Source organism: Rattus rattus, chromosome 2, assembly GCF_011064425.1.
Source record: "Rattus rattus isolate New Zealand chromosome 2, Rrattus_CSIRO_v1, whole genome shotgun sequence".
NCBI classification, from domain to species: Eukaryota; Metazoa; Chordata; class Mammalia; order Rodentia; family Muridae; genus Rattus; species Rattus rattus.
The window spans coordinates 97,419,041-97,443,303 of NC_046155.1; the positions used below are offsets into that span (position 1 = coordinate 97,419,041).

At 50.0% G+C, this 24,263-nt stretch overlaps 1 protein-coding gene across 1 annotated transcript in view; it reads right to left on the reverse strand.

Moving 5' to 3' along the window:
* Window positions 1-10,370: 10,370 nt before the first annotated feature.
* Window positions 10,371-24,263, reverse strand: part of Dgat2 (diacylglycerol O-acyltransferase 2) — a 30,519-nt gene continuing 16,626 nt past the window's right edge. The window contains exons 3-8 of the mRNA XM_032893008.1: window positions 21,297-21,404; window positions 20,857-20,927; window positions 15,318-15,522; window positions 14,664-14,838; window positions 13,430-13,632; window positions 10,371-11,477 (exon numbers count right to left, since the gene is read on the reverse strand). Coding sequence (XP_032748899.1) covers window positions 11,323-11,477; window positions 13,430-13,632; window positions 14,664-14,838; window positions 15,318-15,522; window positions 20,857-20,927; window positions 21,297-21,404 — 917 coding nt within the window. The 3' untranslated portion in view covers window positions 10,371-11,322. The remainder of the gene's footprint in view (window positions 11,478-13,429; window positions 13,633-14,663; window positions 14,839-15,317; window positions 15,523-20,856; window positions 20,928-21,296; window positions 21,405-24,263) is intronic.

The window sequence follows — 24,263 nt, forward strand, 5'->3', positions numbered from 1 at the left end:
ATAGGTGGGCCAATATATGTGCCCATGAAGACCCCAGCATATAATAGATGGACTTAAAATCTTTTACTGAGTGGGAGAGCGTGTATATATAGCTCAATGACTGAATAGATGTCAAGTATTCACAAGAACTTGGGTTCAGTCCTGTTTAAAAAAAAATGATATGTAGCTGGGCATGGTGGAATCCCATCAATTGGAGGCAGAGGCAAGTGGATCTCTGTGTTCAATGCCAGCCTGGTCTACAGAGTGAATTCCAGGACAGCCAGGTCTACACAGAGAAACCCTCTCTCAACAAACAAAGAATGTGCACATGCTCGTGTGTGTGGACACATTTGTGTACACAGGTATGCATGCATATATGAGTGTGTGTGCAGAAGTCAGAAGTCAATCTTGAGTATTGTTCCTCAAGAGCCATCCACCTTGGCTTTTAAGATGAGGCTCCCTCACTAGCCTGGAATTTACCCGGGCTAGCCAGTGAGCCCTGTAGATCCCCCTGTCTCTGAGTTTAGAGGTAAGCACTGCTATGCCCAGCTTTTTTTTTTATCAGGATATTGGGGCTGGAACTCAGATCCTGGTGGTTGAACAGAAAGCACTTTACCCACTGAGCTATCTCCCTAGCCCTTCCCCCTTCATAAAATAAAAGGTAAGCATATTAAATGTCAGAGGAAAATGAGTTGCATCTGACCTTAGAAATTAATTGCTTTGACGTCACAGTCTCTCATTTTGAGCAGTTCCTCGTGGCTGGAGCCTCAGCGTGGGGTCAGGTGTCTGTCGAGAAGTGAGCACTTGGGAAATTCCAACTCATACCTAGTTCAAGCCACACAATGCCAAGATCCAGTGGAATTTCACAGAAAACATTTCTGTTTCTAAACTGTGCCTGCTTGCCAAGGCTGCCATATCAAATTACCACAGGCTTGGTCGCTGAGAACAACAGAAATGTGTTCTCCCACAGTTCTGGGTGTCGTCTCTCCTTGCTTTTCCAGCGTCTGGTGGCTCAGATCCTTGGCTGCATAATTGCAGTCTATGACTCCTCCTAACATTCTCCCTCTTCCTGTATCTTCCTTCTCCTCCAGGGGCATTTGACATTGGCTTTAGATGCCCTGCTTGTACTTCATCTGGGGATCCTTCATAAAGCCAGGCAGGGTAGCTTATGCCTGTGGTAGCAACACTCAGGCAGTTGCCATGAATGGAGTGGACTACACAAAGTTCCAGGCCAGCACGGGCTACAGTATAAGACCCTATCTCAAAAAGCACAAGAGAGAAGGAAAAGAAAGGAAGGGGAGAGGAGAAGAAAAAATTATGTAAATACCCCTTTTTTTCCAAATATGGTTATAATCACAGGTTCAAATTATTTGAATATCCAGGCCATCATTTTGGCCAACGACACAAGAAAAAGTGAAACTATGGGCCAGTGAAATGGCTCAGAGGATAAAGGTGCTTGCTGCCAAGGCTGAGGATCTGAGTTCTATCCCTGGAACCTACAAGGCAGAGGGAGAGAACTCACTCTCATAAGTGATCCCTTGACTTGCATGTACACACCTATAGCATGGAGGAGCTCACACACATACATATACATACATACATACATACATACATACATACATACATACTTACTTACTTACAGATATAAAAGAGAAAAATGGACCTAGAGAGAGAACACAGGATCTTTTCATCTTCCTTGGGTCGTCCCTTCCATCATCCAGCCTTATTACTTTATTCAGTCAACAAACGCCCAGAGAGCTCCTCTGCTAGGTGCCAGGGTGTCAGCCCCTTCCCTAGCCAAGTCCAAAATGAAGAGTTGCCAGCCTGATCCCTCAGTACTAGTGCCCAGGGAGACCCAAGGGCAGGCACCCATACAAACACAGACACAGTGGAGGGGACATTTAAACAAGGGTACTGAAGAACCAGTAGCCGAGGGAGAGTGTGTCAGCAGAAGCTGCTCTTCCCACGCGCTCTCACTGGGGCCGGGCTGCTCGCAGGCTGCCTGCTGGACACCAGAATGCATACAATACAGGAGCCATCTCAGATATTTCAGCCCACGCGACTCAAGCGCTAGGGGGAAACTGAGGTCGCTGCTTGCAAAGTATCCAAGGAAATGCAACTAGAACATGCTGGATGCTAGAAACAGCAAGTGTTCAAGAAACACACCCTGTATATGCTATCATATATATGTAAATGTATAGCCTATCATATATGATATGTTATTCTAATGCAGCAGACATTCTTTGGAAATTAGTTTGTAATGTGGCAGTTTCAACATACGAAAAGATACTTTAAATTGCTTAGAATTACCATATTTATGCAGCCCTGTGTGTATTTCCCAGAGAAATGTTTATCTAAGTCAGTGGCTCTCAACCTTCCTAATGCTTAGACCCTTAAATGCATTTCCCCGTACACCCAATACAGTGGTTGTGGTGACCCCACCACCACCACTCCAAATCATTTTCATTGCTACTTCATAACTGTAATTTTGCTTCTATTATGAATCATAATGTAAATATCTGATGTTCGGGATATCTGATCTATGACCTCTGTGAAAGGGTCATTCGTCCCCCCAAACAGGGGACACATCCCACAGGTTGAGAACCCCACTGATCTAAGTGTAGAGAGTATAAATGACAAAGTGGCCAAGTCCAGCACACATGCAATGGCTGGAAGGTTGAAGGTCAGGCAAAAACACATTCTCTCCCCCTGCCTGCCCCACAGTATGAGTGGCTCTTGAGAGGCTAGAGGACAGGTCAGAGCTGTCTTGAAAAGGTTTAAAGCATGATGTCCTGGTTGCTTTTCTATTGCTGTATAAAACACTATGAACATAGCAATGGATAAAAGAAAGCACGTAGCTGTGCTTATGGCTTCAGAGGGTTAGAGCCCATCATGGCAGAGCAGAGGTGCAGCTAAGCGCACACATCTGTGTTCACAACCTCAGGCAGAGAGAGAAACAGTGTGGATGCCATAAATCTGTTAAAACCTCCAAGCCTGCCCCTGTGACACACCAAGGCCACACTCCTATCCTTTCCCATTCTGCCCCACCTACTGGGGACCCGGTATTGAAATGTGTGAGCCTACAGAGGCCTCTGTCACTCAAACCAAACTTAGTTAAATTAAATGTATCCCTTCTCAGTGGAGCCTCTTCTATTTGTTGCCCTTGTTCAACCAGATGCCTATTAGACCTTGCCCAGCCTGAGACACCCACACTCAGGAAAGTGATGTCCAGAGCACCCTTGGCTGAGGACAGTTGCTCACTCAGTCAGTCCTCAGTGCTGACTGCTGAGAGGACGTGTAAAGTACACTGAGAGACCATGAAGGGACGTTCCAAACGACAGGGTGTTGGCCAGGAAGGAGAGATCAGACAGAGTGTCCTAGACAGACAGAGCACACCCCGGCATCAGCATGGTTTGACTGAAGCAAAGGCTACAAGGAGGGCATTGGCAAGGAGGCTGGAGGGGGAAGACAGGTCCAGTGAGAGAAACCTGACAAACTGGCTGAAGAACTTCTGTTTGTGGGTGACAGGAAGTCACTTAGGATAATGGCTAGATAGCCCTGGAGCAGCAGTGTGGAGGGGGCAGGGTGAGACAAGCCAGAGGTTTGCACAAGACCCAGTCAGAATTGTGAAACCAAAAGGCAGATTCCCAAGGAGCTTATGCACACCAAGCCTACCTGAAGGGTAGTTTTCCTCTTTTCCCTTCCAATCACATTCCTGAAAAGCCTTTCTGGATCTGAGTTAATGGTTACCTCCTCTGGGCTCCCCCATGGCTTCCTGCCATGTCTTCATCAGTATATCCATGTGTTGAGTTATACTGGGTAGGGTATATCAGTCACCTTTACTCTGTGTAAACCTCTCCTTTTGATCTCTCTCTCTCTCTCTCTCTCTCTCTCTCTCTCTCTCTCTCTCTCTCTCTCTCTCAATTCCCAGCACCCAGACACCAAGGGGCTTCACAAGCATTACTGAGTAGACAGCAGAATAAAGACACTGAGCAAATGGGTCACAAGGGCTCATCATTGTGTCCAAATACCTGAGGACAAGCAATTTAATAAAGAAAGGGGTTATTCTGCCCTGTGTTTCAGCCCTGTTGTTTGGGGCTGTGGCACCCACAGTGCATCATGACAGGTGTGTGTGTGGCAGAGGAACTCTTCTCTTCATGACCACCAAGACTCTAAGAAAGAGAAATGAGAAAGAACGCGGTTCCCAAATCTGTTTCAAGGGTCCATCCCCCAGTGGCCTAACTTCCCTCACTAGGCCGTACCTCCTAACCATCTCCCCAAAGTCGTAGGGAGCAGCCCTCAACACATGGGCCTGGGGGAGAGGGGCATCCAGGAGGTCCAAGCTATAACACCTCCACATCTCTCCAAATGGATCTCAGATCCACATAGAGAAAAGGAACCTGCCAAGGTCACACAGACAGTGTGGTCAGCTACAGAGGCAGAAGCTTGTGCTTGCTCCATCCCTATACTTTCATGGTCCTGATGTACGCACAGGAGCCTGGGACCATTTGGCAAGCCAGAGAAACAACAAATGCTACACTGTAAGGCGTGTAAAACCCCAGAGCAGATCTAGCAAGAGGTGTCCAGAGGAAACAGACCCTAGGAGTGGGTTTTCATGGTGAAGCCTGAAGGGCACAGAGGGGTCAGCTGTGCAAAGGCTGGTGTGAACAAGGGGAGGGGTCAGACCCAAAGGAACAGGAGCAGCAGCTTGAAGAAGTGGCATGAACCACAGAACTAAAGAGTCGGCCAGGTGCAGTGAGTGGGGAGCACTCGCGCTGAGGAGAAGTGAGAGAAAGAGGGTCAGTTTTTACAGAACAAACCCATGCCAAGACTCAGTGAAACTGGACTTTCAGTGCTTTAGTTCCTATTTGTGTTCAGTGCTCCTATGTGTCGTTTCAGGAGGCAGAGGCTGCCCCATCTTTCAGGCTTTAGCACCACAGACTCCACGACCAGGCCCCTCAACTGCAAGGGATGAAGCTCGAGGTCTGGCAGGAGCATTCCTCTAAGTGTTGCAGGCCGCCACACCATGGGTTGGCGTGTCTTTGAAGCGTACAACTGTTGAAGGGTTTAGACAAGGGAGTGGTGTGATCTGATTTATATCTTGGATGTGTTACTCTGGGCATCAGCGAGATGGCTCAGTGGTAAAGGTCACTGCCCTCAAGCCTGACCACCTGAGCTCCATCCCCAGAGCCTGCATGGTAGGAAAGAGCCTATTCCTGTTAGTTATCTCCTGATCCCCCAGGCATGAGTATGCACACACACACACACACACACACACACACACACACACACACACACACACACACCACGCACACATGCAAGATTGTATTTTGACATGCTGAAATAAGCATGGTGGTGCAGGCCTGTACCCCAGCTCTTGCAAGGTAGAGAGGTAAGTGGACTCAGTTCAAAACTAGACTGGATTATATGAGACTGTCTCAAAAGGGGTGGGGGGGGGAGAGGATAGAAGCACAGTGTGTGTGTAGCGGGGGAAACACTATCTTGGCAGTGGGAAAACCCTGGATATATAACATAGGGATTAGAAGACTAACCCAGAAGTCTAAAGTCCAAAATCAATCTAGACCTACATTTTTTAATTAATTAATTTAATATATATGAGTGTTTTCCTGCATGTATGTATATATGTATGCATGCATGCATGCATGTATACCATGTTCGTGCCTGCTACCTACAGAGGTCAGAAGAGGGCATCAGATCCCCTGGAACTTGAATTAAGATAGTTGTCCACTGCAAGAACAACCAGGACTATCAAGAATTTGAGGTCAGTTAGGGGTCCAGAGTGAGCATCATACCCGTATGAGCTGCAGAGTGAGACTTTGTCTTACAGATCAAAGCTCAGGATCTGGAGAGATGGGCTTACAATTAGGAGCACTGGCTGCCCTTCTGGGGGACCTGGGTTTGATTTGGAGCCACCACGTGGCAGTTTCCTACCATCCGTAATTCCAGTTCAAGAAGCTCTTGCAACCTCTTCTGACCTCCACAGGCACTGGCATGCACACAATACAGTACACCAATACCCAGAGAAATGAGGGAGACAGTGATGGAGACTGATCATACGGAGACGACGCAAAGGATCTCACTGCCCAAGTCTGGGCAGTCTGAGAATAAAAATGCTAGTGGGATGAGCGATAGCTTAGTTGGTAAAGTGTGGGCCACATAAGTGAGTTAGAACCCATGTTCTAAAAACACTGGGCCTGGTGTCGTGAGCTTGTATTGTAACACAGTACTGGGGAGGCAGAGACAGGTGAACCCCTTGCTCAATGGCCAGCCAACCTAACCTAGTTGGTGAACCCCACGTCCAAGTGCATGACCTTGTCTTCAAAAAAACAAGGTAGTGTTCTGAGGTATGACACCAAGGTTGGCTTCTAGCCTCCAAATGCTTGTGTACATGCCAGTGTATAGACACACACACACACACACACACACACACACACGCACACACACAGTGATAAGATGGCTTACTACCCACTAAGTTAAGAGATAGAAATGTTTCATAAGGTTGCAGTTTACATAGTCTCAAAATGTGAGGAAAAATAGAGGAGAAAGATGTGGCAGTTATTATACATATACACATACATATATACATACATATATACATACATTCATACATACGTACACCTCTGCACTCCAAATGCTGAGATTAAAGGTGTGTGCCACCACCATCTGGCTTTTTTTTTTTTTTTTTTTTTTGGCAGTAACCATATTAACAGTGAACTGAGCCATCCTGACTGTTATCCATCAGACAAAGTGATGAAAGAGGCCATTATCATGCTGAGACAGTCAGCCAGAGTCAGCCAGAGGAAACAAAACAGAACTGAAGAGTGCTCTAGAGACCCTGCCCTGTGTTCAATCTACGCTGTCCACAACCAGCAAGAAAAAAAAAAAAAAAAAAAAAAAAAAAAAGCAACTGTGTCAGGTAAAGGGAGAACTAACTACCTTGTTGCCTTGAACCTGATCCATTTGCTATAACAGACATTAAGGAAAAAGATGGTGTGCATCATTAATGCCAGACTCACGTGAGTTCAAGGCCAGATTTGTCTACATGGTGAGTTCCAGAACAGCCAGACCTAGTCTCAACACACAGAGAGGTGACATTTGAGTCAGGCCTGAGGACTGGGTGGGAGCGATGGTCATATGTGAATCTCCCATTCTCCCTGGCTTCATTGTGCCTACACTTTTCCATTTCTGCAGTGGGGGAGATGAGGCTAAAGCCAGGACGCTAGGCAGGAGAGGTGAGGGCTCAGCACGGAGTTCTGCCCCCAGCCCCTAGAAAGCATCCCGCTTAGGTTACTGGGCGGAGCGCCCGCACCCGCCTCACTTCTTTGCACTGTATCTGCAGCTCCCTCATGAGATCCCTTTTTAAACTTTTTTCTCTTGTTCATTTTATAACTTCCAAGAGCAAAATGAAAGCACACGTTACCCTTTTCACAATGTTTGGCTCAGTAAGATTTAAAACATTAAAACTTATTGATTTACTGACCTATTAACAAATAGTCACTGTATTCAAGGTTAGGTATGCCAAGGGAGTTTTGTAGCCTGGAGACGGATTTTTCTTTGTCAGCCTACTATGTTGTAGAGGATGACCTTGAACTCTTGATCCTTTTGTTTCCACCGCCCAGTGCTGGGATTACATGCATAGACTACCATGCCTAGCAAGACTTAGATTTTAAGACTATTAACTTATGTGCTATGTGGCAGGCATGGTGATAAGCAGTTTTGTGTGTCCTAGCAACAGCATGTGAGATCAGAAAGGTCAGGCTGCTGCACTAACTTCAGGGGTTTTAGTTTAGTTTGGTCTGATGTTTTGAGACAGGGTTTCTCTGTGTAGCCCTGGCCATTCTGGAACTTACTCTGTAGACTAGGCTGGCTCAGACTCAGAGATCTGAGTGCTTCTGCCTCCCAAGTGCTGGAATTAAAGGCGTGTGCTGCCGCCACCGCCTGGCTGTAAGCTCAACTTCTAAAGCAGTCTAACTGTTACAAATCATACATTCCATATTCTACTTAATATATTGGAGTTCTTTTCATTTTTTGGTACATTGGCTGCCTGTAGCTGTTTCTGTGCTTCAGTGACAAAATTAATTTAAATCACAGCTACCATTTTCTGGACAGGGCCTCTAGGCTAAGCCCTGGGGTGAACATTTTCAGTTCGTGTTGTTCAGGGGCAAAGATCCGTGCATTTTACAGGTGCAGAAGCTGAGGCACTTACAGGCTGGTACCGACTGCTGTCTGTCATGGAGACAGCAGTGGGTACACGGCATTCTCAGTAGTCTATGATTTAGGGATTAAAAAAGGAAATCATTCAGTTCTCAGAACTGTGGAGATATAGACAGGGATCTTTTAGAAATGAGTGTTTTGCCCATAACCTTAATGTTTCAAGCACCTAGGAAGCAAGAGCACTGAGTTCAAGCATTGAAAGCTGATGGGCTGTGTGGTAGAGGTGTGTCCCCTGGCCCTCTACATCAAGTTTTCCCAGGAATGTATTCTAGATGGTGGCTAAGTTTCCTCTGAGTCCATTAATCTGTGGCTTCTAGCTTAGGACAGAGCTAGGTACTTGTCAAAACATGAGGCATTTAGACAACCCTGTCACATTTGCCGTGGAACCATTCTCAGCACCCCCTTGTGGCTGTGTCTGGGATCCAGGGGAAGAACCCTGGAAATGACTCCGAATGCCAGGCTTGCAATCCCCATTCTCTGCTCAGCAGAGGATCTTCTGATAAGGTAGTTCCTTCTAGCACAGCAAACTTCCCAGCATGCAGCTGGGGTCCCCAAACTATAGTTGAAGATCAGAGCTGGCTTCAGCTCTGGACACACTGCTGCCTGGTGTAAGGGAACCCCCCCACTGGGACGCAGCATTGATTGTTATCAGCAGAGGTAGCTGAGCTTCCTAGTACACACTAGGCTAATAAGAAATGTAATCCTTAGGAATGCCCTTCCATCGAGGTGCAGACTGGGTTAGGGCCAGGCCTTAGCCTGGAGCCAGAGGCTTCTATATCTATAGTCCGGTTAGCTGCAGACTGGGGCGACTGGGACTAGGATTTTGGTGTGAACTAGTTCTCACCAGAAAATAGGCCTTGCCTCCATCTAAAGGAAACGGCTGTTTTCTGACCTGAGCTTTCATGCTCCTGAGCACTACCGAATGTAACAGAAGTCAGCAGAGCCCTCCTGTTCTCTAGCCTCTGTCACCTGGAATGTGGAACTCCCTGCCCTCAAAAGAACCAATCCTCACAGACCCAGCGTGCCCACTGCCTCTGGACATGGAACATCAGCAGTGCAGTGCACCAGCTACTTCCCCCGCCCCAAAGCCTCCACCCCTGCCCGAGGCCAGCCTAGTCCCTACATCTTCAGGGAAGCTGGGCTACAGTCTGTCATGGCCCTCAGTGTCCTCCCTATTCCCACGGTCTCTGCAGCCCACTCATGGCTCCAGGCAGAGGAGATGCCGTGAAGTGGAGGTGTGGCAAATAGGTCGTGGGACGGGCACGCTGGCAGTGAGGAGGTCGGAATGAGGTCTCTGGTCTAAGTGTAGTCACCAAACTGAATGAACAAGAACGGAGGGTAACACCTTCTGAGACCCGTAACCATACATCAGGTGACATCAGCCTGGTCCCCACCTTTTTAGTGTAGCTGGGACCAAGCAAAGGGGACTGTTTGAATAGTTCCAAGGACCGTCTGGCTCTACTGTTCTAGGACCTGCTCACACAAGCTGTGAGCTTACAATGAGGCTTCCCTCTCCGTATTGACCTCAAGTCTAAGGGAAGCAAGGCTGAGATACCAGTCCCAAGGTCAGTCACCCAGCAGCTTGTGCTCCTTGCTGTGTGCTTGCTCCTCTCAGCCTTGCAGTGAGCTGCCCTGTGGAAAGGTAATACAGGGCGAGGAGCTGCAGTGGCCTCTGCTAACAGTCAGTGAGGGAGGTGTCCTGCCGTCACCTGCATCAACAGTGGGACGCTTCCTTGCTCAGGCTTGGGAGCTTTTAGCACTGGCCAACACCAGCAAGCAGAGGGCCCTGAAACCACCTAGGTTAGGACAGTAGAGCAAACGCTTAAAGTCACTACTTTTTTCTTCTAAAACAAAAGCTTGTGTGTATGGGCATTTTGCATGCACATGTCTGTTGCACCACCTATGTGCCTTGTGCCCACAGAGGATATCAAATCTCCTAGAACTGGAACTACGGATAGTTGTAAGCTGCCATGAGGATATCAGAAATCAAACCAGGGTCCTAAACAGGACCCAGTGTTCTTAACCATTGAGCCATCTCTCCATCCCTGTAGCCACTAAATTTTGAAGCCAGTTGTTACCCAGCCAGAAAGAGCCCTCGCAGTGCGCCCTGTGCAGTGGGATAGACGTGTGAGTACAGCATTAAGCAACAACGCATAGGCTGTTCTTGTTTCCATTTATTAGTCTAGGAATATACAAAAGTGTGGCATGGCACAATCTCATGGAGAAAGCAGAATACACAGGAGGGGTGGCTTTCTCCTGACGCCTCATAAAGGCACACAGGTGAGGCTTGGTTGGGGGGTGGCCTCCTGTCCTGGACCCAGTGTGCTGCACAGGAAGCCAGGCACCTCTGTGAAGAACAGAGGCCTCTCCTCACACCAGACTTGGGGTGTGGCTCAGGAGAGCTCAGGTGGCTGGGAGAACATGCTCCAGAATGACGCTGAGCCGTGTTCACGATGCCAATCTCCAGAGTAAAACCAGCCAACAGCAGCGAGATAACCCAACACGGCACCTGTGGGACAGCCCTGTCCCTAGCACAGTGTACAGGAGGCCAGGGTAGGCTCAGATTGGAGAAGAGGAGTAGGTGGGGAGCAGAGGACACTAGAGCCGGGCATTCCAGAGTTATCTACCACTCTCCCCAAGTGGGACCAGCTATGCCCCCTCATCCTCCCCTAGGTAAGAAAAACCCGACCAGCAGTCACGTGTTGCGGGTGGGAATGGAGGTGTTTTTAAACATGGCCTCCGTCTCTTGAAAATCCCTGGAGCGAAGAAGATTAAATGGCCGAGTCACTAAGAGCTGCCCTTCCCCAGTTAACTAGGGCCAAGTGTCTGTTGTTTGGGGAACACTAGAAGGGGTGGACAGAAACCATCAAGGCCTATAAATGTCAGCCACCACCTTAGGCAGGGCACACTAGAAGTGAGCTTAAAATACTGACTCTTCCCTTCTTAAAAAAGATCTAACATTGCAATGGTTTAACAAATTATAATTTCTTTTAAATAACCCACAGACACCCATGACGCTTCCAAATTTACAGAACAAAATGCACTTGAGAACTTGGTAGAAAAGGATTTGCAGTCATTCCTTCCAGGAGCTGGCACCCATGGGCTGGGTCAGTTCACCTCCAGCACCTCAGTCTCTGGAAGGCCGAATTTGGTCTTGTGATTGTCAAAGAGCTTCACCAGGGCCTCCATGTACATGGTGTGGTACAGGTCGATGTCTTTCTGGGTCGGGTGCTCCAGCTTAGGGACGGTGATGGGCTCCCCCACTGCAGAAGAGGGACAGAGGTTCCGTCAGTCAATGTCACGGAGTAGCCCATTCTTGGGTGCCCAATGTGATGTGACCCCATGCTGTGTGCTGACCATCATGGCCTGTCCTTTTGCCCAGATGAGACTACGGCCTAGCAGTGTGGGAAAGACCCCACACAAGAGTGCGGTCTCTGAGTGCTGGTGAAGCCCTGCTCCACACTCTGCTGGGAGTTCCGGAGTAAGCTGTGGACCAAAAACTTTGCTTTTGCTTCACTCAGGACAAACCCCACTACTTTGGAGCCTCAGTTTACCCATCTGCCACCTGCCCACCCAGCATCTGTATCATAGAGCTTTCCTTCTAAGGCTTCTGGGAAGAACAGACCATGCTTGAGCAGCTGTGAGGGCCAGAGAGGAGGACGGTCCTCACACCATGCTTAATTTGTCTCATCCTGTTTCTTGTTCAAGCCCAGCAGCCCAGCCCAGCAGCACTGTTCTGAGACTTCTCCCAGATGCATACATACCCTCCCCGCCGCTACTCCTTCAGTGCAGGCTACTGAAAACCCTAGGCTGGCCGCCTGGCTTCTGCTTTTGGCCCATGCTAACCTTTGTTTTCCCCTCGACCTAACAGCTCCAGGGATCACTTAAAGTTGTAGATACGAATGGCTCTCACCTAGTCCTCAAAGTAGCTTCTCTTCACAGCAGACAGAGATGATTACAGAAAGCCACAACTGGTCAAAATATCATCCTGGGGTGCTCAGCCCTAACTGACAGGTCTACAATCCAACCCCACACCCAAAGCTGGGGAGCATCTCGGAGGAGGAGACAGAAAGATTGTGAGAACCAGGGGAACAGAAAGTCTGATGAGAGATTTGGTCTCCTAGAAATGACAGGGAAACTAGACCATATTTCAACAACATGGTACCTGAAACCAGGCTCGAACAATGGCCAGACGGAGAAACACTAGCACAAAGGGGAACTCTTGGGGGTGGTACTCCTAGACTAAGAACCACACACAACTAATGATGGCTGAGAGGAAGAATTAAGTCTTCTCCCAGGGATAAATCCCCTTTGGTAGTCCAACACCAGGAGCTTAGCCCTGAAATCCCGTGTACACAGGCAACACTAGAATAAATCAATTGTGCTTGAGCTCCTCCCAACTGCCCGCAACCTGCAGTTGAAGAGGCTGCACTGGCTCAAGCCCAGGTCCCTCAGCCACCCATGTGAGGAGTGCTGCCCTGCACCGAGGACAGACAAACGCTTACCCTCAACACGCAGGTACTGCCTGACCTTTGGACATTCCAGTCCACTCTTCAGGGCCCTATGTACCCATGAGATCTCAGGTCTGTGACCTTAAACACATGCCCACATGCACGCATACACACCCACAGCCCTGATCGTTGATCTTCTGAATGCTCTGACTTGTCCCAAAAGACAAACATACACTGCTGGTCTTCCCCTTAGGTCTATGTTCGCTTACTTTTCTTTCTGTTCCTCAAAGAATCAATACCTTGTTTTTAGAACTCTCGTTAGGCAGTTTTTATTTTATTTTGAGCCAGGGTTTCATTATGTAGCCCGAGCTAGCCTGGAACTTGCTATGTAGATCAGACTGGCCCCAAACTTGCAGCAATTCTGTTTCTGCCCTCCCTACTAGGATTCCAGGCTTATACAACTGTACCTGGCTCTTCCTCCCTCATTTCTGCTTTGAGTTCCCAGGCACCAGGGCAGGCTGTCTCCTGGGTGGGCACGCTATCGAGTAGAACAGCAGCATAACCCGACAGCCTCCTCCTTATAGCTGCATGGCCAGTGCTGGAATCAATACCCTTTCCTAACAGGTTGCAGCCCTGGCTCAACTCCCTCACCCCCAGGACCCAACTGCTCAGGCCCCTGTGACAAGGTTGTTATGTAAGCCAGGTGACTTGCCCAGGATCCTGCCATGCTCAGGATGGTCTTCAGCGTGCAGGTTAGGACTCACCAACGGTGGTGATGGGCTTGGAGTAGGGCACCAGCCCCCAGGTGTCAGAGGAGAAGAGACCTCGGCCATGGAAGATGCAGGGGGCGAAACCAATATACTTCTGGAACTTCTTCTGGACCCATCGGCCCCAGGAGCCCTCCTCAAAGATCACCTGCTTGTATACCTCATTCTCTCCAAAGGAATAGGTGGGAACCAGATCAGCTCTGTAAGAGGGAGGCCAGATTAGTCAGACTCCATCACTGGGGACCTAGAAGACCTCATCCAACAGGATGTCTGCTGTCCAGCCCAACTCAACTCCCTTACAGCCCCAGATTCACCTCATGTCATGGCCTCAGCACACTAGCTGTCCCTGTCGCTCCCTGCCATTAGTTTGGTCTAAAAGAGCACACCATCAAACAGCCTCTCCTAAAACCCAAGAGGAGCTCATTCTAAGATTCATGGGGCCTATTGGGTCAGTGCAGTGAACCCTCTCACCCTAGTCAAGGCTCCCACAGTTGGGATGTGAGCGGAAAGCAATGACAGAGTACAAGGGACCTGTCTCTAGACCTTCAGCTCTGACCCTCAAGTCATGGATCCTTAGTCTTCCCCAGTGGAAAATGTGTACTCAAGTCTCCTCACCCACCAAGAAGTCTAAGAGATCCTAGAAAGTGACTTTGCTTATCAGAGTACATCCCTGGTTTTCTAGAAAGATCAGCCTTCCAAGCTGCCAGCTCTTGTTTAAAGGTCACCCTTCCAACAGGCTCTCCCTTGTACTTCAAACAATGCTATCTCCTCCCTCATCTCTTAGAGAGACCGCATACCTGTGTGTTCTCACTCCGAGGATCAAACCCAGGGCTTTGCATAAACCAAGTATCAGTTCTACCCGAGTCTCACATCTCTGACCCCTCAAGTGGTAAGTAAGCCTCCTCACATGTCCTGCATATAAGACTGGCCTCTCTCTCTCTCTCTCTCTCTCTCTCTCTCTCTCACTCTCTCTCACACACACACACACACACACACACACATACACACCCCCATATATATACACACACACACACACATACACACATTTCACCCCCCCCACACACACACACACACACACACACACACACACACACACACACACACACACACACACACACTTTGCACAACACCTGGTCAAGCCATGCCTTCCTAGGGTCTGAGCGCCTCCTCCAGAAAGAGACCCATTGTCCTGGTTAGAAGAAATCCTGCCGCTGTGTGTGTAGGCACTTACCCATGGCGCAGGGCCAGCTTTACAAAGCCTTTGCGGTTCCGCAGGGTGACTGCGTTCTTGCCAGGCATGGAGCTCAGGGATTCAGCTGCACCTCCCACCACGATGACAATGGCATTACCACTCCCATTCTTGGAAAGCAAGTAGTCTATGGTGTCTCTGTTGACAGGGCAGATGCCTGGGGCGAGGGGACACACAATCAGGATTGCTCATGGATGCATGCCCTGTCCTAATATACAATCAGGGATGAAATAAAAATCTCTATAGCTAGGTCCCGGACCTGTTTCCCTCTCAGAAGATTATGGTCCTTCCTTCCTGCCTAAGCAACTCACTTTTTCTGATTCTCAGTTTACTGATCTGTAAAATGGGGGAGGGAGATACAGAGTAGTTTTGAGAAAACAATTAAGCAAGATCTAAGAAGCCCTAGCTCTGAAGTCCACCGGTGGGGACCATGGCAGGGGCACAGATGAGGCAGCACAACGGCTGGTCCATCTAGGAAGTGGGTGAGAGGATGTCACCCATGATGCGCCTAGAGTATCTATCTGCTGCAGGCTGTCTTCCTGCATGGGCCCAGGGAACAGAACTTCCTGCAGATCAACAGGGAGGCTCAAGCTTTGACAGTGGAGCCAAGGAGGAGTAGCTGAAATGGATCCTTACCTCCAGACATCAGGTACTCCCGAAGCACAGGCATCCGGAAGTTGCCAGCCAATGTGGCCAAATAAGGCCTTATGCCAGGGAACTTCTTGCTAACTTCTGTGGCCTCCGTGCTGAAGTTACAGAAGGCACCCAGGCCCATGATGCCATGGGGATGGTATCCAAAGATATAGTTCCTGGTGGTCAGCAGGTTGTGTGTCTTCACCAGCTAAAAGGACAGCCTGTGTTAGGCCCGTCTGGGCGAGGAGTACAGGGCAGACCCAGAAAGGGGAAGGGACCTACGTCTCGTGCCTTGTCACTAGGCAAGTAGGACAGCAGAGACTTTCCAAACCTGTCCTCAGTTCTTCTTTTTGGACGTCCAGTGCCAGTGGTTGGCAGCTACTGGGCTCAGAGTCCCCGGTGGCTGCTTTTCCCTTCCTTCTCCCTATAGCCCAGCCAACCACAGCCCAAAGCCACTAATTCCACCAGCCTCCTGCCTTCCTGCTTCTGGGCTCCTCAGCACAATGACTTCCCCAAACTCATAACCAAGCCGGGACACTCAGACCTCACCAGAGCATCCAGCCTTCACTGGGTACAGTCTAGATCCAAAGTTTGGCAAGTAGAACCACGGCTTCAGGTCTTCCACTAAGTATTCCTCAGAGCAGGGTCTGCCTGGTCCCTGCACACTGCAGGATCTTTAACAGATCAAAGGACAAAGCATGCAGCCCTCCACCCACCTCTTCATACTCCAGTGTGACAAAAGGACGGCACTGTCTGCTAGAGCAAAGCTTTTGCCGAACAGCCAGGCTCAACTTAGGTTCTGAGGCAGGATAGGACAGGACAACATCGCCCTCGTGCCAGGCAGCCCTATCTGTGGGAGGCGGGAGAGGTGGCTGGCTGTGTGGCTGTGGCAGCTAATGGTCTGAACTCCTGTTCTATCAATAAGTTGTCCTGAGATGTTCTGAGGGATAACTGGCTTCCTAAGGAGCCTGAGGTTGAGTCCCTGGGAAACCCCAAGCCACAGGGGGCCCCAAGCCTGAGACTGAGACAGCTCACTAGGGTAAAGTGGGTATGGAGCTGCTGAGGGGAGGAGGAGGAAAGGCTTTCTGTTCCTAAAACATCACTCTCTTAGATTAGAAAATAGACCCCCCTCCCCCAAGACCGGTTTCTTTGTGTTACAGAGCCCTGGCTATCCTGGGCTCACTTTGTAGACCTATGTAAGTTTGTAGGCTTGCCTCAAACTGCACTCCCATTACACCCCCATTACAGTCCAATATTCAGAATTTTTTATAGGAAAGTAAGAAGAAAATGAACATCTGCACTATTACTTCCATTGAAATAAACCACTTGATCCTTTTCCTACTTAAATAGGCACAAAAACCGCAAAATTCCAGCCTTGTCTACATAGTAAGTGCCAGGCAAGCCAGGGCTACACAGTGAGAGACTAGCACTGATGACGGTGGTGGTGGTGATGGTGGTGGTGGTGGTGATACCATTCCCCCCATCCCACACACCACACAGCCGCAGCACCAGTACTGTCTTCTAGGAAACATATCCTCTCTGAGGAGCTTATCAAAGTCCCCTCAGTATTGGTGTCCTCCAAGGGGCACTTCCCTGCCTCACAGCCATGTTGTATACGACAGTACTCAAATCCTGACTGGTAGATATTTAAAATGTATCCAAACTTCCCCTCCTAGAATAATGCTTTGATAAATAGCCCCTTTTTATCCATATTTCCAGATCCAGATAAACTTCCAGAAGTACAATTCCTGATCTGGAGAGGCTGCCCTGCCCCCGGGAGGGGCACTCACACCATCCCCATCCAAGTGCCTGACAGCATCCCTTCCCGCACTGGCTAGCAGAGTCCCTGGCAGTGGACGGATGTTCAAACACCCAACTTTCCTCTACTTCAGTCCCAGGACCCTCCTAGCCCTCTGCTCAGCTGGGGAGGTGGGGACTGAGCAGGGTCAGCTGCTGCTCTCAGCTCTGGGGTGGAAGCATGTGGTGTGAGCAGGCCTCCCTCCATGTCATCCCTATGGTGACTCTCATTTCCCTTTGGCAAGCAGGTTAATACTGTCCAGCAAACGACTCTCAGCTGGCCACCAAATAACCAGGGAATGGGAGTGGGCGCCGCCAGGGATGGGGTGGACAGTGAGGGAATCCCCACGGAGCTGGGCACATTCACTGTTTGTACAGGCTGCTGCTCTGTGCTCTGCTCGTGACAGCAGGCAGGTCCGCTCCCCAGCCAGCTCTTACTGAAGCACTGTGGCCAGTGTCTACTGCAAGGGAGGCACTGAGGGGGGAGCTGGTACTGTCTCTGGAGCCAGTGGCTAGACTGTGAGACAAAGCACAGACAGGGTTACAGTACCCTGATGATCTAGGCTGTTTCTTGATGACAAGCTAAACAAGTCTAGAGAAAGGAGTCACTACCTCCCCTAGAGAAGTTACAATGAAACACACACACACACACACACACACACACACACACACACACACACAGGACCCTGTGGTAGTGATGTGCTACTCTCAGGAACCAAGCTGGCCCTTTAAATAATCCCGTCCTTCCCCAAGGCTCTTATCTGATAGGACACAAGGCTCTTAACATCTTTGGGTCACTGTACTGGCTAATGGCCCCCATGTAGTACCAAAAAGAATAGAGACATTGGATATAGTCCTGATCTGATTCCTGTCACACTATCCTTCCCAAGACTGGACAGAATGTAGGGAGGGCGAAGGTCACTGCTGCTGACTGCTGTTGACATGCCTACTGGGTAGCAAAGTCCCAGCCCAGTGGTGCTCACGACAGGCCAGGTGGTGAGTAGACGCCTGGGCACATTCCTGGCAGATCACTCCCCACACCCTGCTCCCAGGACAGGCTTATACCCTAGCCCCATTCAGAGAAAGGCTCTCAGTCCCAGAGAACAGCAGCAGCTTGCCCAGGCTTACAGCAGGGCACGTCAGCAGCGTCTTGTGACACAGTCTCTCCTCTCTGAACCTTGGTCTGCAATCTATGAAATCAGGCAATTAGAGAGCTGATCTGAAGCCTAGAGAGCCTTTCCTAGTTTCCAAAGGGAGCAGAACTGGACATGGGACACTTCTGTTACAGGTGGTTATGGTCCCGGTGGCTGCAGAAAGAGCCAACCCTCCCACTGCCAGGAGAGATGCCCCCTGCGCCAGCTCGGTGACTTTGGAGGGGAGCTCAGTAAGAGGAATGGAGCAAGTGACATGGGTCTAGCTGGAGATCTCTTACATAACTCATGGCAGGAGCTCAGGAAAAAGAGGCAGAACAGGCAAGTCACACACAGCTCTAGGGCGCAGAGCCTCAGACCTGACGTAAAGCAGCAAAGGACAAAGGGTAGAGCCCGTCACGCTCCGGGTGAGGCCCAGATACCCTCACAGGGCAGCTCAACAGATGCCGCATGAGCTCAGTGGGACACAAATAGTGGAAATGTTGGCTCGCTGGCTCTCTTTAAGATTTATTCATTTATTTATTTGAGACAAGAGGGTCTCACTCCATAGCCTTGGCTAGCCTAGAACTTTTCTATGTAGACCAGGTTGAAAATCCAGCTGCCTCTGCCTAAGGCATGTGCCACCATGCCCCACTAGATTTATTTTTACTCACGTGTCTGGTGGTTTTATTTGCATGTATATCTATGTACTATGTACATGCAGGGCTCTCAAAGGCCAGAAGAAGGTACTAGATCCTCTGGAACTGGAGTCATGGACAGCTATGAGCTGCCATGTAGGTGCTGGGATTCGAACCCAGGTTATCTGGAAGAGCAGCCAGCCCTGTTAACTACTGAGCCATCTCTCCAGCCTGTCATTTGGGTCTTTTGAGGTGGTAGAGGATCCATTGGAGTAGAACAACTGAATGCTCGGGTCACTTGCTGCAGGAAGGGGACTACCAGCCTGGCTGGGAAGACGGCAGAGCAGACCTCGTAGCGTCTCCCTAGCGTTAACTCACTTTCCTTCACTTAACAGCTCCAACTTGCAGTTGAGACAAATGGCATTTGGGAAGGCTGAGAAAGCTAACACTGAGTAAAACCATGATAGGATTCACTAGACCGCAAGCCCAGGGCTGACTCTCTCTCCTCCATCACCATGGCCAAGAGCAGCACCTGACAGCCCCAACACCGGCAGGTCGGTGAATGGATGGCAGAGCAAGAACTTAAATCCTGGGGGTTGGGGATTTAGCTCAGTGGTAGAGCTAAGGCCCTGGGTTCAGTCCCCAGCTCCGGAAAAAAAAAAAAAAAGAACTTAAACCCTGGTTCCAGTCAAGATTTGGGAAGAGGAAATCTTCCAAGTTGTGGAGATGGCTGGGGTCAAGTCCCAAGAGCAGTGCAGGGGAGGAATGCAGGGCCACCTCTACCTCCTGGGGCAGCTCATCTGGACATCTCAATGCCTGACTCACAACAACAAAGGCACACCACCCCCGGTCAGGCACAGAACACTTTCACACTCACTCACTGCCTCTGTTTTCAGTTCTCTGCCTTCTGCTGGGTGGCCTTAGCAGCAAGGGTGTGTCAAGGCTGGGTGCTCGGAGTGCTGGCCAGACAGGTTCCCACTGTGGGGAAACCTACACCACTCACAATCCTCTGTAAGCCTGCATACAAGGCAGGGCCAGTTGGAGCCAACAAGACAACCAACATTGTTCCTGGTGGGGTGGGGGACACAAATGCCCCCCCCAAGCAAAGAGCCCTCAAATAGCCAAAGGCACACTAGGAGGAAACCCACAGGGGACATGGCAGGAGGCTGTGTCCTGGAAGACAGAGTCCCACCCTGGATGATACTGGCCTCCATCTCCCAGCGTGAGCACCTGGACTCCACTGGACTCTGCTCTGAGTAGAGAGGCACTGCGCCACAGTGGGAGGAACCCGGGCGCTGAGGCAGGGCAGCAACAGGAAACCATTCAGCTGTCCACTGGCTTCACCAAACTGCTCTTCTCTAACCTCCAGGTTCCTCTTTGGTCCAAAGGGTAGTGGAGGGAGCAGTGTGGAGAGGGACAGAGGCTCCCTTTCTCCTCACACCTCACACAGCTGTTTCTCACACTCAGGCTTAAGCTCTCTCCCTGCCCTCTCAGTGCCACACCGCCTTAACAGTCTAGCCCCACCCTCTAAGTGCTTCACCTCTTGGGTCACCTCATTTTAAGTTATAACCTCAATCTTAAGTAGGAGAAGCAAGGCCACAAAGCACAGCGATGCCTGCCTGCCTGCCTGCCCCTTACATCGTACAGACCCTCAGTGCAGAATTATCTTTTAGAACCAAATAAGACTTGCTTTCCCCAAAGAATCAAACGAGAAGCCAGTGAATACCATGCTTCTTTCTCCCATCGCCTTGGCTGCCTAGTCCAACTGCGGCAACTCTGCCTCTTTATGGCCGAAAATAGTAGTGCTCTGTCTCAAAGGCCTTGATTTCACTTTACCCAATACACAGATCCAACAAACTTTCCTCTGTCTGGCATGGAGTCAGTAGAGTCTGGACCAACGCTCATGGTGGGAGACCCCAAACAGTTCAACCCAGCACACCATCTACATCCTCCCAACACAGCACACCACGTCTTTACCTGGATGGGAAAGTAGTCTCGAAAATAGCGCCACACGGCCCAGTTTCGCACCCACTGTGATCTCCTGCCACCTTCCAGGAAACAAAGCACAGTGTTGGGAAGGAGTGGGCGCAAGGGGCATTTGAGCAATGCAGGCGAGGCGAGACAGAGACAGTAAGAACCCTGAGGGATGTATGTGTCTACCAGCCCACATAGGATCTCTGTACCCGCCCAGTGGGCCCCTTCCCACATACGTTCCCTCCCGCCATCCCTTAAGAAAGGTGAGCTCTGTGAACACACCAAAGGAGCTTTGAATCACCCACCCCAAGCCATACACAGCCAGGTCCTTCACAAAGTAGGCATTCCTTAAAAAGACGCAGCAGCCAGGAGGCAGGGCGGCAGCTGCGCAGAAAGCTTGCTAGGGCGCGGGGTGAACACAGGTGGGAGACGCAGATGCTCACCTTTCTTGGGCGTGTTCCAGTCAAATGCCAGCCAGGTGAAGTAGAGAGCAGCTATCAGCCAGCAGTCAGTGCAGAAGGTGTACATGAGGATGACACTGCAGGCCACTCCTGAGGGGCAGAGGACAACAGGTCAGGTTCCCGGGCCTCCTGGCTGGGCCAAGGCTTCCCCCTTGGAAGGGATGAAGTTTCCCATGGTGCTAATCTAGGCAGAGGGCCCGGATGCCTAGGCACTGGGAATGGTGGGTGGGTGGCTGGCTCAGTGCAGAGCCAGCATAGGCCTCACTTCTTAAGATTCTGGTGAGTCCTAGTGCCAGGGGCACCTGGCTTGAGCAGGACGGGCAGTACAGGGAAACCTCAGTTTCTCGTGAAGCAATCCTTCATGTCTGCTCCTTGAACGGCCCCTTTGCCAGCAAAGACACTGGACACAGGAAAGGAATATCAAGTATCTCCCTTTCCTTTTGGAGATGGGCTAAGCCACTGAGTCACTAAAGCTGGGTGACTTTTATTTTGTTTTAGAGGAGAACTTGGCAAGAGTGACTTGCCCATGCTTACCCAGAGGAGAGCCAGGGTTTAAACTCAGACTTTGAAGTTCATGGTCCATACTCGGCCTTAGAAGTTCACCAAAGATGACAAATCTCAAGATTGTGATGGGGGTGGGTGGTGAGGGGTAGAGTCAGGGGTGAAGAGGACTGTTGTTACAGGAAAGCTGTCCCCTTTAACATACAGGAGGCTAGGCAGCCCATCCAGGACAGAGCCAGAGCCCACCAGGCTCCCTGTCCCCAAACACTTAAGAGTCTCCTGGAACATCTATTTGTGGTCTCCCTACTTTGGACCTACTGGCAGGCCATGCAGCTGAATGGCCTGGCCCAGAGGAAGGAGAGCCAGTATCTCATGGCCACCCCTAGATCCCTTCACCATGGCTTCTTTTTACCCAGTCTTTAAGCCCCAGTCAGATCCTTGTTCCTGCAGAGTGCTCCTCCGTATCAAACTACCCCACCTACAATCTCTTGCCTCAAAAGGGGCACTGGATGGGGGCAGAACTCAGGTTTCACGGCCCTTTCCGTCTACACTGTTAAGCCTGAGTTGTTTCCATTGGAAAGAACAGATCTGAATGCAGATCTCTGTGACCCTCAGAACAGGGAAATTGTGGCTCTCACCCTCTCTCCTGAGCCCAGGAGAACTAAAACCAGACGACAGTTTCTGGAGAACAGGCATGTGGTTTCTTAGGACAGTTTAGCAGTGGCACGCACATAGGACGCTGAGTCATGGGAAGCGTCTGCAGCCCACACACCCTGTTGAGGATAATGTAGGTCCTAAGGCAGCTGAGAAGAATCCTGCTTATATTTAGGCTGCACATACGACACCGTTCCAACAATTTGCCTCGTGCCCCCTTCCTTGGTCCCAGAAAAAGGTTCCTCCGGCGCCAGCCTCTGCAGTGTCCAAAGCAAAGAGAGGAAGGCTCAGTTCAGTCCAAGGGGGCCAGGACTCACAGAGTTCAGAAAGGGTGTAGTGAAAACATCCTACAGCCCTTGCTGCTGGGAGGCTGGTTGCCATGGGGAGGAAGGTCATCACTTCATACCTGTCCTTTCTGCATGACTAAGTGAGAAAAGCCCAAGGTTGGTAATTCCAGTCCTGGCTCTACGCAGCTGCCCCCCGCCCCTCAAGATGTACATTTTCTCTCACCACCTGCCTGTCTAACAGAGCTAAGTCCATGAGGAACTCTGGAGCTGGAACAAGGTGAGGTTAATCTCTCCAGCCCAGCCACCAACACAGAAAGGGCTTTAAGTAAAAAGAATGAGCCACCCGCTGGGATGGTGGCTCAAAACTTTAGAGTCCCTGGTCTCTGGAGGCAGAGGAATGTGGAGACAGACAGACTGACAGACAGACACGCCAATTAGGGCTACACAATGAGACCCTGTATCAAAAACCTTACAGAGGAGGCTTGGGAAGACAACAGTGAACTAGCCCATAAAATGGTCTCCCTTTTGGAGAACCTACGACAGCTGCCTGTGCCATGTCCCCAGGCTGAGGCCCTCCAATGCCACTGGGCCCAGGACCTGTTAGCACAGTGACTGAAGCATCCTGCTGTTCCACACCGAGACCGCTCAGGACTACCTGCGAACATGCCTTCCTGTACACGGCAGACCCCCGCTGGTGTACAGGGCAGTGTGTGGGTGCCCTCTGGTAGGACACACAGCAACAGGGCTGTGGAGAGAGGAACTCTAGGACCAAGCATAGTCAGAGACTTGGCCACCCCCGGGCCTTTCCTTTCTTCTAGAGGGCTGGCAAGATGACATGACATGATGTTGGGATTTAACACACGGTCTGGAATACAGTAAGTGCTTATGGGCCTGTATGGGGGAGCAAAAATGACATCCAGATTTCCTTCTGGATTCACATGGAAATTCAGCATTTCCTTCATTAAGTCACAGAAGTATTAGCAAAGCCTGTTGACACGATACCTACAGATGACAAGGGTGAGTTCATACTGAATTATGGCAGCCTCAGCAATCTTGATACTCCATTTATTACTACTTAAGATTAGCAATTATTATAGCTGCTGCCACTTTCTCACTCGACACATAATAAAAGAGCACACATCACTGAATGTCCAGCTGGGTTTCAAATGTTTACATAGTTACATTCCGGCAATATTAGCTCCTTTAAAACCCAATGTACTTCATTTATACAATTAAAAGAACCAAGAAGGCCCACAGCTTTCACCAGAATTCTAGTGGACTAGATGGCACATTATAAAAGCAAAACCAAAGACTGTTTAAGAAAAACATGAAGGAGCTCCATTGCAGCCTCACAGTATAGCAAGCCTCTGCCGGCAGGTTTGGGACACACAGGGAGTGGCTGTGACTGCTCATGTAGTAATTAACAGCAGCTTAAGCAGGCCTGATCATCTTGCCCAGGTCTAGCTCTCACCTACACCAACCAGCATATTGGAAAGACACGCCAGGC